The following is a 15,000-nucleotide window of genomic DNA, read 5'->3' as shown; positions in this document are numbered from 1 at the left end:
AAGTGAACAGCAAAAGATTTGATATTATTTTAGACGTTTCATTAAACTGTCAGGACTCTGACTGTCGGGCTGCTCCAGAGGCTGTTCACATGGTCACAGCTGCCTGCCGTTTAGTAAGTAAGTAAGTAAGTAAGTAAAATTTTATTTATATAGCACCCTTCGCAGTATGAATACACAGAGTGCTTTAGAGTAAAAACAGATAAAACAAAAACAGTCAGGTGACCGTCACATCATTATTAACATAGACATCACCAACAACAAAAACATCATCAACAATAATGCCATAGCTATGCATAAGAGGCAATGCAACATAAAGTGCAAGTGCATTATCTCACCAGCAAGAACGAAGCAGACCATTACACTGTACAAATGAAAATAAAAGAACCCGGAGAAGGCGTAACGTCAGGCCTATGTTAAGAAGGCTAGCCGGAAAATATGTGTTTTAAGCTCCTTTCTAAAGCTATCCACGGACCGGGCATCTCTCAGAGCCTGAGGAAGCGAGTTCCAGAGGCGTGGTGCCACTGCAGCAAAGGCCCAATCACCTTTAGTTTTTAATTTGGTGCGGGGCACTGCCAGGAGCCCCTGGTCAGCTGACCGCAGAGAGCGACTGGGGGTGTGATGGTGGATGAGGTCACAGATGTAGCTGGGAGCAGAGCCGTGGATAGCTTTAAAAGTAAACAGTAGTACCTTGTATTGGATTCTGAAGTGAACCGGTAACCAGTGTAGGGCGGCAAGTATTGGTGTGATATGACATGATTTCTTAGACCTGGTGAGTAATCTGGCAGCTGCATTTTGGACCAGTTGGAGACGGTTTATGGATGCTTGGTTTAAACAAGTGAAAAGTGAGTTACAATAGTCGAGCCTGGAGGAGATAAAAGCATGTATGGCCATCTCCAGCTCTGAGTGCGAGATGACAAGACGCAGTTTGGCAATGTTTCTTAAATGAAAGAAACAATTTCGACTCAGAGACTTCACATGATTATCCAGGAGCATTAATTGATCAAAGTGTACACCAAGGTTCCTGATACTCTCGTTTGGAGGCAAGCTTTTTTTAACTGCTCAGCTGTGACTGGCGCCGCCGTCTGATTGGCTGAGAACCGTCACATGGAGCCGAGACGAGCGGCAGGACGAGACGCCAAGAAAAACCACAGAGGCTGCAGGACGAGGGCCCGCAGGAGCCACCGCCGTGACGAGGAGGAGGGCTGATGAAGATGAAGATGAAGATGAAGATGAGGAGTCACCTGAGCAGACGTGGCTGACAGGTTTCCTCTCTCCAGTTTTTCAGAGTAAATATTGTAAACAAGCAGCAGCTCCTCAGTGAGCAGAGAGCAGCCGTCTTAAAGGAGCCGGCTGAAGAACTTTAGTGACACCTGGACGAGCACCTGGCCGGGTTCCAGTCACAGCAGCGACGAGGGGGCGAGTTCAACTTAACTCATAAAATCAACTAAAATCCTCTGGGTGCTGCTGAAGTTGATTCAACTTAAATTAGTTAAATTAAACTTCATTAAAATGATTAAAAGCTAACTCACTCAATTTGCTAATTAGCTAATTAGATATTCTTACTAAGATATTCTACTCTAATTAGAAATCCTAATTAGCTGCGTTGTTGTTAAACTCATTGAATAATATCCAACTACCTGCCAGGTGAGACTCGACTCCCAAAACCACTTTTTTTTTTTTTTAAATTTGAATCCAAATCAGAAGCCACAAGATGATTTTCACAACTCCTCACACACACACACACACACACACACACACACACACACACACACCCCTAGACTTCTGCATCACTCAGTGAACAGGCAGGAGGGGAATCCCCACCAGAGTCTGGGCCAAAGCAGGCAAACATTTAAATACCAACAACATTTTAAGTCGAGCATTCATTTCATTTCATTTCATTTCATTTCATTTCATATTGACTAAATAACAAGAGGCCAACTTGCAGGATCCCACCTGAGCCCCCCTGAGCCCCCCTGACCCCCCTGAGCCAAACACCAGAAAGCACAGAAGTCTCCCAGGCACCCCCCATCCCGTCCCAGGCTCCCCCCATCCCGTCCCAGGCTCCCCCCATCCCGTCCCAGGCTCCCCCCGCCCCGTCCCGTCCTGACCTGCAGGATGTCCCGGCTGTTGCGGAGGCCCTCCTCCGTCCAGAGGGCGATGACCCGGTCGGGGGAGGTGCAGCCCGAGCCGTCGTCCAGCCGGCTCAGCAGGCGCTGGCCCACCGTCACGGCGAGCACGGGACGCTCCTCCACCACCTGGGACAGCATGGAGGACACAGTTACAGGTGTGTGTGTGTGTGTGTGTGTGTGTGTGTGTGTGTGTGTCTCCTGCTTGTGTCCAAATGCTGCTGAACCCTGAGAACCAGCAGAGTTTTAACACACTAACACTCCTCCTTCAGCCCCACGAGCCTCACACACACACACACACACACACACACACACACGCACCAGGCACTAAATAAGCAGGTTTCACACGCTGCTGTTGCTGCATTGCAATGTTGTAATCTGGATTAGCTGACTTCCCAGCATGCACTGCAGCAGTTGAACAGCTGACTCAGTCGAAAGCTGCCACGGGACGACATCAGAGCCTCACTCTCAACCCAAATATCACAGAAACCACAGCACAGACCAGAGCGGCAGGCAAATCCCAGGAGCTGCAGCTCTGTGACGAAGGTAAACTTGTAAATAAAGTTTTCTCCAGAGACGCCCTGGACCACAAACTGTTCTCCAGATGTAAGAAAAAAAAATCCTCTTTGTTTGGTGCAGAAATCCAGCAACAATCACAGCGTCATCATTTGAACAGCTTCCTCAGTTCAAATGAAAACTATTATGCAAACATTATATTTCCCACTGAATCACACTGCAGCGTCTGTTAAATTAATCACCGTATGATTTTATATTAACCATGCTGTTCAGCCCGACGTGAATATAAAACACAGAGCAGCCAAAAGTACTTTAGTTCAATTAAACTGAGTGAGTTCTGGACTCTGATTGGCCAACAGAGGCAGCTAGTCAGGGGGGCGGAGCCTGTGTGGTATCTGCACTGGTATTGGTAACTTCTTTAATGTCACTCAAATTAAAATGTAAGAAAAATAAAATAATAACAACAATAATAATAATAATAATAACAAATGATAACAGGAATGGATTAAACTTCCTGGTGCAGCTTTTTAAAAATCACCGAGTCGGCTCTGATTCTGACAGACATGAAACAGCAGGTAAACTCAGGTGTTTCTAAAGATATTAATTAATCACTGGCCCTGCTTTCATAAACTTAAATGGCACCGCTTTTGAAACGTAGCCGATCATCAGCTGTGTGGTTTCTGAAGGTTTGTTTGCCACATGAGCAGAACGTTAGGAGACATTTGGACTCTGAGCGGTGAAATCTGAAGTTTCCCTGCAGGCTTTGATAAATGGGTCATTCCATGTCATTTCACCAAATTTTCAGGACATCCCACGCACATGGGTCTCAAAAAATTCTGAAAAATTCACCAGTTGTTCCTTATTCATCCAGTAGGCGCGCTGTAGCATTTGAGTTTGCTTGGATGGATCCTTTTTGAGTTATGGCCAATTTAGTGAGGGGGGTATGTGGTGATTTTGGTGCGTCCTTATTTTTCCTCCATTTTCAGGTGTCAGTATCTCAGGAACTACACCACACAGGAAACTGAAATTTGGTACAATAATACACCTCCACCTGCTCTCTCAGAATATACAAACACATCTGTCATACATCATAACTGGTAGTCTTGCCAGCCCCTCAAAAAATTACGCGGGTTTTGTGGTTGGCCATGTTTGGGCCTTCAGAAAACAGCTTTGTTTTTGCCCCAGCTTCTTGATTTTCTCAGAGCTTTGAGATTCATACATGGACTGTTCAAAGCATTAATGGTTAGTCAGATATATGCATCGGTTTCTGGATGGCAGCTTCTCCAAATCCAAAAAAAACGTTTTCATGTCAGATTTTCTTTGGCCTATAACTGCATGTGGGAATGTCTTAAAAAATCTGATTTCTGTTTTAATTTAAAGTTCAAAGCTTGCTCTTTCTTGGGATACAAAACAAATTTTCTTTATGCAAGTTCATCATTTTTATTTTTATCTTTAGAGAGTAGGTGTAGGTGTATTATTGTACCAAATTTCACTTTCCTATGTGGTGTAGTTCTTGACATATTGACACCTGAAAATGGAGGAAAAATAAAGACATGCGAAAATCGCACCAAAATCCACACAAACCCCCCTCACTAACACGGCCATATCTCAAAAACTATCTAACCGAGCAAACTCAGATTTTACTGCGTGCCTATTGGATAAATAAGGTGTGCCGAGCGAGGTTCACCTGGGCGGAGCAGCGAGCTGAAGAGAAGTCGGTCCTGGCCCATGACAGCAGGCAGCCGGAGATCAGAGCAGAGCTGCTAAACATGGCCGCTCACCACCCGACCCCCCCACTGCATGCTGGGAAAAACACCTGGCCGGGCCCCGCCCACCCAATCTGACTAATGACTTGATTGACAGCTGCATCGGACCGACCTGACTGGAGAAAATGAACTGACCCTGCGTTCCAATACTCATACTACCATACTATTTAGTAGGGGAAAAAGAATTAGCATGCATATTTCATACTAAACTACATACTTTGTAAGGGCAGCTGCAGTACATACTAAAAGTAAAAAGTATAAGTATGCGATTTGGAACGCAGGGTGAGACTGCAGGTGAACGCTGCCTTCAGGGACCGCTCGGAAACATTCACATTCAGAATCAGAATCAGAAATAATTTATTGATCCTGGGTGATTTGGGACGTTGAATTTTGGAAATGATTCTGGTGGGAAATCAGACAGTGGATCCTTGATAAATGTATTTTTGTGGTTGTGTCTGTTGTTTGATTTAGTTTAAGCAGCAGAGCTTTAACCCTCCAGTTAAGATGAAAACATGAATTCAACAAGAACACGGACAAAAACACACAAACTGGGCAGAAACACACACTGAGCAAACAGGAAGTGACCACACAGGAAGTGACCAAACAGGAAGTGACCAAGCAGGAAGTGACAAAGGTCAAAGACTAAATGCATCAACGAACAACAAAATCTCTGCCTTTTGCTGCTTTCAGTCGATGAATTTGTGCTGATAAACTTTAATACTGTGTGTGTGTGTGTGTGTGTGTGTGTGTGTGTTTGCATCTCACCCTGTGCAGGGCTCTCTGGGGGTCATGGGGTCGCGTGGGGGTGGAGCTGCAGACGGGGGCGGAGCCACAGAGAACCTTCTGGAACTCTGATAGGCTGACTCTGCCGTCCAGGTCGGCGTCCAACTTCCTGAGCAGGACGTCCAGCTCCTGGAGACACAGGGTCAGGGGTCAGGGGTCAGGGGTCACTGATGTCTGGAGCTGTAACTGTTATTTTCTTTGTTGATTAATCTGTGGATTAGTTTTTATTTAGTCAGTTGATCATTTAAGTCCTCATCATGTAAAGTGTGAAAACTCATTTTCTCTGAGTTCCTGTCGCACCGACGAGTCCAGCTGCTGCAGTCCCAGCTGATCACAGACCAGCAGCAGCTCCTCCCGCAGGGCGCCGCCGCCGCCGCCGCCGCCCAGCTCCTCCAACACCTCTGTCCCCCTGCACTCTGCCACGCCATCCTGCACAGACCTGTCCTGCTGGGCTACACACACATACACACACACACACACACACACACACACACACAGATAAATCATATCAGAACCAAATGAGTTTCTTAACCCTTTGAACACAAACCTTTAACCCTTTGAAACCAGAACAAACCAAACGGCCTGATTTCTTTCAAAAACATGAAAAAAAAAGCAAACAGCAGCTGAGCGAGACGTGATCCACAAAACGACTTGGAAATTAAAATCAAAATTATGTTACAGGAAAAAAATATTTCCTTTTTTGGCTAATTTTCTTTTCTTTTTTACTTTTCAATTTTCAGGACATTTGTTCAGTTGCTTAATTTCATATAATTTCCTTGTTTGTTTGTTTTGTTTACTTTAGTTTTTGGTTTTTCTTTGTTCTGGTTCTGCCTCAGTGAGTCTGCAGCAGGAACCTGAGAGAACGTACCTGCTGGTTCACACTCCGTCTGGACGTTCTTCTGAGCTGCTGCCTCCTCATCCGACTTCAGACTCTGAAACACAACAACAGCATCACAGTGTGTGTGTGTGTGTGTGTGTGTGCGTGTGTGTGTGTGTGTGTGTGTGTGTGTGTGTGTGTGTGTGTGTGTGGAAGAGAGAGAGAGAGAAAACTGCATAATGTGTGTCTGTATATGAATGTGTGTTCATGTGTGGCTGTGTTTATATAGTGTATATGCATGTGTGTGTGTGTGTGTGTGTGTGAGTGTGTGTGTGTGTGTGTGTGTGTGTGTGTGTGTGCAGTAATACCAACAGACAGAACAGTGCAGTGATCAGAAGGAATTTTGTCGCTGGTTTTACTTCTGCTGGACTGAGCAAATTAACAAGAAGTGTGTGTGTGTGTGTGTGTGTGGTTGTCACGCTCTACAGATTAGCCACTAGCTCTGCCTGCTAGCACGGCTTCAGTTCTCACCTCCCAGCAGTTTGTGTTTTTTATTCGTCCCTGCAGTAAAGAAACTGGAGCTCATTTTCATTCATTCTCCAAAAGACAGACAGTCTGAAATACCCTATAGGATGGAAGGTCCTTTTCTCCTCTTTGGTCTATAAAAAATTACTTTTAAAGTACTGGAAGGATACACAGGCCCCGTCCCTACAAGAATGGAAGGGACTAATGAAATATTATTTAAACATAGAAAAATCAATGTATGAAGACCGGAACAAAAGGCAACAATTTGGTAAAGTATGGCAGGACATCTATGAAGCTTTGTAAACATATTGGCTAAAGAATAAAGATTGGACTTGATGACTAAAGAATGGGAACCGAGTGTGTGTGGAAGTATGTGTGTAACTGTTTATGTGTCTGGGGAATACGTGCAGGTGTGGAACTGAATGGGGAAGGTACTTACGTTAAGTGGGTAAATGCGTGGGTGTATGTGTAAGGGTATGAGTATGAGGGCGAGTGTGAGTGTGGTCTAAGACCTTGTGAAGTAGAGGAATACTGTTACTGGTAGGAACTGTATTGTGTTTTGAGTACAAAGGTATACAGTATTCTGGTATTTGTATTATCTCTCGATGAAAGCAATAAAAATAATTATATATATTAAAAAAAAAAAAAAAAAGAAACTGGAGCTCATTTGAATAAAAACATAAAATCAGGCTGGAAAAAGAAAATTTGCTCTGAAGCTGCAGAAACTACAAAACCTTCCAAAACCTTCCAAAAAAGGTTGATCCACAACATTATGTGTACTACTCACTACTACTTTCTCTATCAAAGCCTTCTTAACCCCCAACAAATATAATAATTACTATTAACTTTTAATTATTAGCAGTATATTGTGTGTCTGCTGTGCTACTGGATTACGTTCAAAAACATGGGAACAAGCAACATCGCAAGAATGACCCGAAAATGTGCCAGAAATTAGGAAAAAGTTACCAGAAATTGAGCTGGAAATTGAAATTATCTTTTTTGTTTTTCTTTAATTTTCATGGGTTGCTTATTTCAACTCACTTCCTTGTTTGTTTTTGTTTCTTACTTGTCTTTTCTTTGTTTTTTTGGATCATTCCCTTCTAGAGGTACAGATGGAGAGTAGAGGTGCAGATCTGGCAGTCGATGCTTTTTAGAAATTGTCGTCAGTACATATAATCAATAATCTGAGAGGAACCAACTTTTCACCCTGAAGGAACGTTTTCCTGAGAAGACTGCTGGACCTCTGCTGCAGGAACGTGAAGGAACGTGAAGGAACGTGAAGGAACATGAAGGAACGTGAAGGAACGTGAAGGAACGTGAAGGAACGTGAAGGAACGTGAAGGAACGTGAAGGAACATGAAGGAACGTGAAGGAACGTGAAGGAACGTGAGGCTTTTTACATGAACAGCCTGACACTATGAAGGACTTTACATTTTTCCCACCACTGCACTGTTTCTCTGATCAGCTTTATTTTGAAAAGCCGAGTGGGGAGCTGCTGACACGAGTTCAGCCTCTGTGGTGTTCGACGTGGCCGACACACTTTGCGGCCCGCGTGTCACACACTCAGAGATGTGGGTCATGTGATCGGCTGGATGAGAGCGTGCGCTGATGTAAGGAGGAATCAGGCCGGCGTGAAAAATTCAGCAGCAGCTGAATTATTAAGGCGGGCGGCGAGCGAGCGGCTCGCCCACATGTGTCAGGGTGTGTTTGTGAGCTTAGCATGAAGACGCCCTGCACGTCTCCAGGCTCTGGGGTTCGGTTCACACTGACACACTTTCTGACGGTCCATGCACTAATGCAGCTCAGTGTGTGTGTGTGTGTGTGTGTGTGTGTGTGTGTGTGTGTGCAGGTTCTTCACACTGCCTGAAGGCTTTACAGCAGCCTGCAGATCCTGATGCACACAGTGTTGATGGGATGGGCTCACTTTAGCCTGTTAGATGTTATTATGGAGGGCTCTATGTATTACTGAGTTTTTGTGTAAATGCATCCCTACAGGTTCATCTACAAATGTAACCTGATACACCTGTGAGCCTGCAGGTTAGCCATGTGGCTCTAAGTACTTATTTTATGCTAGCCGACCCACATAATGTGTGCATTAGGACAGGGTTGGGGTATATTTGTGATTGTTTCTTTACTGGCCCGTTGTCACTCCCAGGTGATCAAACACCACAGCTCGGCCACGCCCCTTTCACCTCTGATGCTGACGCCAAAAACAGCCATCAGCATCTGACACCGCTGCAAAAGGCATCAGTGTCAGTATAAAGAGCGAGACAGTCAGTCTTTTATTCCTAAACCTCACCTTTCCTAACCTTAACCAAGTGGTTTGTTGTCTAAACCTAACCATGTGACACTGACACGTGATAAAAGTGAAGCGGCTGCCTCTTGGTGTCGGGACGGGACGTGACGGGGCGGGGCCGAGCTGTGGCGGCTGCCGACCCGGGACTGAGAGTGTGTTGCTGTTAATTCTGTGTCACGGCGCTAAGCTGGTTCAGGTCCACACACAGCACCACGGCCTGTGGAGTTCCCCAGGGGTCCCTCCTTGGGCCTCTCCTGTTCTATCTTTACATACTCCCCTTAGGCCAGACTGGTCATCACCTCAAAATCCTCTTGCTATGATTCTGATGCGTCCAGTTACAAGTCAGAAATCAGGAACTTTTTCATACACAGCTACAGATATTATTAATTATTATTATTCATTGTTGCTGAATGTATATCAGAAGACATGGACATTACTCTACTTTTGTGTGTTTTTTTGTGCAAGCCCGTAATTACTGTGAAAGCTATTTATTGTAGCCTTATAATATGCAACATGTACGTTATGGATCATATATTTTTTTATAGTTTTCATGTTTAATGTTTAGTTATCCTAACAGTGACGTGTTGCTGCGGCACCAGAAGCAGAAAACAGGCGACTCGCTAAAAGAAAACAGAAACAACATGAATCACAGCGTCTTGCTTTTGAAAGTTCAACTTCTTATGAAAGATACCATGGAGGATATTGAGGCCTTATGTTGTTGTTTCTGGCCTCAGACCACTAACCCAGAGCTGGACGACCGACTACTAACAGCATGTCTCTCTCTCTCCTGTAAGCCCTTTATGTAACTGACTAAACTGCTGGAAATGTTAACTATTTAAAAGAGAGAACAGTCGCTGGAGCAGAAAGAAAACCACAGAGAGAGATACTGTACAGAGAGGGAGGGAGGGGGAGAGAGTGAGAGAGAGAGAGAGAGAGAGAGACAGAGAGACGGGTGGGGGGGTGGAGGGTGTAATCTCAGAGCTATCAGGGCCGAGGCCCGGTTACATAAAACCTCTAAATATTTCAAACAGGAGGGGGAAGAAAAGGAGAGGAAAGCTGATGGAACAGAAACATGAGAGATGAAAAAAACAATGCTTTGTCTTTTATTTTGAATTTTGCTCACAAGAAAACCTGAAAGGAAAAACTGAAAATGAGCAAAAAAAAAAAAAAACCTCAAACAGAAATCCACATAATAACCTGCACACATGTGTGAGGAGGATGAGTTTGTGAATGGAATGTGAGAAAATGTGATGGAGACATTTTATTCTGAATAAGACATGAAGCGTTCCTGTTAGCTTAGCATAAAGACTTGAAGTCTATGGGAATCGTTAGCCTGGCTCAGTCAAAGTGAACAAATACACCTTACAGTCTGATTCACACAGAGGATCATGTGGATCTGAAACACAGAACTTGGGATTTTTTCGATCAAAACTGGAGTGGTTTGAGTCAGATGGTGGCGCTGTCACCTCTGAACACATTTATCCCTCCGTCTGTCTGTCGCAGTGATCCTCACACCGCTGAAGGTCGGGAAGATCCACCACTAATGAACTTCTCCTGAAAGACAATGGTGTAACAGGAAAGACTGGGCAGACTGGGCAGACTGGGCACAGAGGTGTCAAAGATTCGGCTTATGGGACAAATCTAAAATAATAAATCAGAATGTAGCCTGAAATATCCATGTGACAACTCTCAAAAAACAGCCCAGCCCCCGTCCAGGTCTCATCTGGAGGAACGCAGCCCGGCTGATGTGGGACGACGGGCTGAACTCTAACCCGTCCTGTCGGCCAAACACACGGCCGACGCCTCGCCACAGCGGCAGCAACGGGAGGAAAGTTAAAGTCTGAGCTTCGGTCCCGTCTGAACGTCTGCTGTTGACAGGAGCAGCGAGTGATCCAGGAAACAATCACGCAGTCATGTGACCTGCTTTTATCCAGCACAAACTGCAGCAGAGACGCCGAATTTCCTCCAAAAAAAAAAAACTGAAAGAGCAGAGCAGCTGAAGCGACGCATCTTTGATCCGCAGCCAAAACCAACAGAGAGCGCCGGCGCAGGACAGCCGCCAGGAGCCACATTCCTCATAATCCCACTTCCTGAAACCTTCCAACGCCCCAAACCATCCAGCCCCCCCTCCCTCGCCCTCCCCCGCCCCGCTCCCCCTCCCCCGCCCAGCCTCAGGTATTCAGAGCCGCCACCAGAACGCCAAAACAGCAGCGGGATGTCTGAGATATTTGAGCCGAGCCGAACCAAAATACAATGTGCTTCATTCACACTGGAGGAGCGGGGGAGGTGTGTGTGTGTGTGTGTGTGTGTGTGTGTGCAAACTGGGGATTTCTCAGTAGTTTTCTTGGTGGGTCTCCAGTCATTCGTCTTCCTGCCGGCGCTCTCTGATTACACGAACCGCACGGCGAGCTTCTCCTCTCACATTATCGTCATCCAGCCGACGCCTCACACATTTCCACTGAACCCCGAGAAGAAAATCACTGCTGGCAGCTTTACGGGCAGCCGACAGAGAGCGGGTCAAAGGTCAGAGGTCACAGCACCACCGACAACAACAGCAGAGGGAATAAAAACTCCTGTGACCCAGAAGAGACGGCGATGACAGACAGGCTTCATGCGCTCTGAGCAGATCTGACTCTGCTGATGAAGATAATTCCTCACAGGACAAAATATCAAACTCTGTGAGGCGAGGAGGCCCTGAAACCACAGAGAATGTGCAGCTGTGTGCACAGAAAGGACAGTGCAGGGATGTTTTTCCAAGCTTTTCCTATTGTCAGCATTGCCAAACTTGTAAATTCAATTTGCATTGATATTTCTAGACTTCCCAGATCCCTGGAAAGAGAATCGCTGGAGAAAAGAAATAAAATAAGGAAGGGGAGTTGAAGAGTTAGGGTCATTTTCCCCTTTTCCTTCTAAAAGTCAAGGGCTCAGTCCTCAAGTTCTCCTAAAAGAACTAAAAAACTTTGGAAAAATGTCTTCATGTGCAGGAAAGCTAGCAGCCAGGAAACACAGGAAGGACATTCTGACATGAGCAAAGGTGTGCAGGTAAGAAGAGACAGGTGTGCTGACAGGGTGAAGGCAGCGGAGGAAGACGTTCTGTTACCTCGACGCTCTCCAGAGACGTGGACCGCCTCAGTTTGGCTCTCCGGACGCCGGCCGGCGACGAATCCGTCGGCTCGGTTCTGGACGGCGGCGAATCGTCCGAGTCGCAGGTGAGCGCCTGGTCGGGCTTGTTGTCCGGGCGCGAGCGGCGGCCGTAACGCTTCGTTCCCTTCACAAACTTTGGTTTCACTTCCTCTGGAACAACTGGAGGAAACAAAACCAGAGGATGGAGACACGGTCAACAGGACAACCACCATCTTCAAACCGCAAAAAACCCCAACCCTAACCTAACCCTGACCCTAACAACAGAACAGCAGCCTCAGGTTCCACTGAGGGCCAAGCGTCTGCAGCCAGAGAGCACACCTGGTGACCTCACCTGCAGCCAGAGAGGACACCTGCCCACCCCCCCAAAAAAAGCCAAATAAACAAACAAAACCAAAAGCAGTGTCAGAGGCTGGTTGGGTGCAGGAGGACAGCACAGCGTTGATATTAGCAGTGACGTCAGCAGGTAAAGGTGTGATGAGCAGGATGTGTCGTGGTTTGTAAACACAACATGTGAAGCTGGCCCCTCCTCCCTGGCTAAGCTAACCGCCGGCAGCCAGTTTTCCTTTCCTAGGATGGTGATGGAATGGAACGCCTGCCCAAACTGTACCATCGCTGTCCTAGGAAAATAAACTCCACCCTCCCTCAGCGCCAGCCTCAGACGCTCTCTCGCTGTGGAACGAGCTCTGTCTCTGTCTCCTCGCGGCATTTCCTTTTTCCTGTGTCTGTGATTTCCGTGGCTTCCTATTGGCTGTGGCGCTGTCGGTCCGGCACCGCCCTGCGCTGTGATTGGTCACTTTAATTCACAGGTGCAAAGTGTTTTGTTTTTTGGCCACATTTAAATATTTATTTCTCACCTTCTTACCTTCCATTACATTTGATAGTGTTTGTTTCACATATGAAAACTTAATTTCACCCACAAAGAGAAAGCAGTGTGTGTGTGTGTGTGTGTGTGTGTGTGTGTGTGTGTGTGAGTGTGTTCACATGTTCATGTAGAAAAACACACACTGCGCTAACAGCACACGGGTTCTGGTTTCACATGTGGGTTTTCCCGTGAGACTTTCTTGTGTTTGTGTTCAGTGTCTCTGCTCTGCCCACACAGGAGCACAGCCCTCAGCGTGTGTGTGTGTGTGTGTCTGTGTGTGTGTGTGTGTGCTGTCTACTTCAGCTCTGCAAGCCAAATTATTTCTGGATCCAGAGGTGGAGTTTTGGCCCGCTCGGCTTCACTTCCTGCCCACATTGCGGGCGGAGCGGCTCGGTAAGTGCAGAGTCACGGCGCAGCGTCGCAGCCCGGCCAGAAACAAGACGCAAATTAAAGGTTCAGCCAAATCCCTGTCACACAAAAATCCTCCACAGCAGCAGCAGCAGCAGCCCTTTAAATAGGCCCGAGCTGTGGGAAGCTGCCATCCAGGTCAGCCTGCATCTCTGCAAGAAACTGCGCGGTCACAGGTTCGATTCCCACTGAGACAAAAAAAAAAACAAAAAAAAAACACTGTGCTGGTGCTTCACAAAGTGCTGCGTGAGGCGTTCTGCGCTCCTCAGGATTAAAACCAGACATCCTCCTGGCATCGCCCTTTTTGTTTTACAGAGCCAGAAGAAGAAAGACGAGAGCCGCCAGCAGCCAATCAGCATTCAGGACAGGTAAACGAATGCCAAGGTGAAACTATGCAGTTAGAATAAATCAGTCACTGAGCTCAGTCACTAAGGGGGCCATATTAAAAAAATCACACCCAGACAAACAGGACCAGCAGGCGCTTCTGACCCACATCTGTCACTCTTCAGATCAGAACACGTCCCGTGGAAAAATAAAGATTCATGCACAAATATGAGCTTCATGAGTCGCTCCTCCCCAAACAGAAACCGAAGCAGGACGTCAAAAACCGAACGGACGAGAGGAAACAAGTCAAACGTCTTCGCTGCTTTTCTCTGGCAGATTGAGTCTGCAAGCCGACCCTGAACCCTTTAAAATGAAAAATCAAAAATAACCGATAATAGACAAACGTTTCTTTCCCACTTTTCGTTTTGACTTTGCTTTTGGCTGCTTTGCTAACGAGCTAACGAGCTAACACACGGTGTAGTAGTGTATAATACAGGACGCTGCAGTGCATGCTGGGTTGTGTGTGGTATCTGCACTGTGGGTGACATGAGACCAGACCAGATTGAACAGCTGTGACTGTGCCACGGGCCTGATGTGGCCCGCGGGCCTCGGCTTTGATGCATGTGGGGTAAAGGAGCTTGACACAGTGTGAGTGACTGTGGCATATTTAAAAGCCAAAGTGCAGCTCTGTGAGAGAAACAAAGTAAAGACCAGAGCAGGGAGGGGGGGGGGGGAGGAAGGCTGTGGGCGGGGCGGCTCTGTGTTGACAACAATTTACTGTAATTATCCTCTAATGTCTCGATGTGATGATACGCCGAGCTGCAGCACATGTTCACCATTAACCCTTCAGACAGGAGGCTTTCACCGAGAGGCTGAAGAACCTTCCAGAAGCTGTTTACCCGGCGAGGGGGCGTGGCCTCCTCCCAGACATCCAAACACCTCCGTCTGTGGGAAACGGCTGCCACCGTGTTCGTGAACGGGTGGAGGACACAGCGTGGTGTCTCCATATTTTGTGTGATGTTGTATCGATACACAGATATCATATTTCTGACAGGTTTTCCTGACAGAGCTGCTGTCTGTCCTGTTTTACTGCAGGAAAAATGACTGAAGAGACATGAACACAATGAAAACTTGATCTTATTACATAAATCAGATGAGGACAAAGTTTTCCCTTTGGGGGCGGAGTTTACAGTTAGTCCAGTCATTTTATGAAAAAACCTAGGACAAATTGCAAGAGAAGCAAACTCAACTGATTCTGTATCCTCAGTTTGTCCTGAGTGAGGGGAAAAAGTCCCAAGGAATCCCATTGGTGGAAAGTTTTGAAAATCACCTATTTATGACCACATATTACCAAAAAACACTGTTTTTAACACACAGGGGAAAGGGGTTCAACATTATACTTTCAGATATCACTATAAAAATTCACAAGTTGA

The 15,000-nt window shown here is 46.3% G+C and overlaps 1 protein-coding gene across 1 annotated transcript in view; it reads right to left on the bottom strand.

Annotated features, from left to right (window-relative positions):
* Positions 1-15,000, bottom strand: part of ninl (ninein-like) — a 41,658-nt gene that overhangs the window by 21,295 nt on the left and 5,363 nt on the right. The window contains exons 4-8 of the mRNA XM_030071311.1: positions 11,930-12,132; positions 6,060-6,123; positions 5,492-5,643; positions 5,174-5,320; positions 2,109-2,255 (exon numbers count right to left, since the gene is read on the bottom strand). Coding sequence (XP_029927171.1) covers positions 2,109-2,255; positions 5,174-5,320; positions 5,492-5,643; positions 6,060-6,123; positions 11,930-12,132 — 713 coding nt within the window. The remainder of the gene's footprint in view (positions 1-2,108; positions 2,256-5,173; positions 5,321-5,491; positions 5,644-6,059; positions 6,124-11,929; positions 12,133-15,000) is intronic.

The sequence above is a fragment of the Myripristis murdjan genome, chromosome 15, assembly GCF_902150065.1.
Source record: "Myripristis murdjan chromosome 15, fMyrMur1.1, whole genome shotgun sequence".
In the NCBI taxonomy this organism is placed as follows: Eukaryota; Metazoa; Chordata; class Actinopteri; order Holocentriformes; family Holocentridae; genus Myripristis; species Myripristis murdjan.
This window is presented reverse-complemented; position numbering and strand designations above follow the sequence as displayed.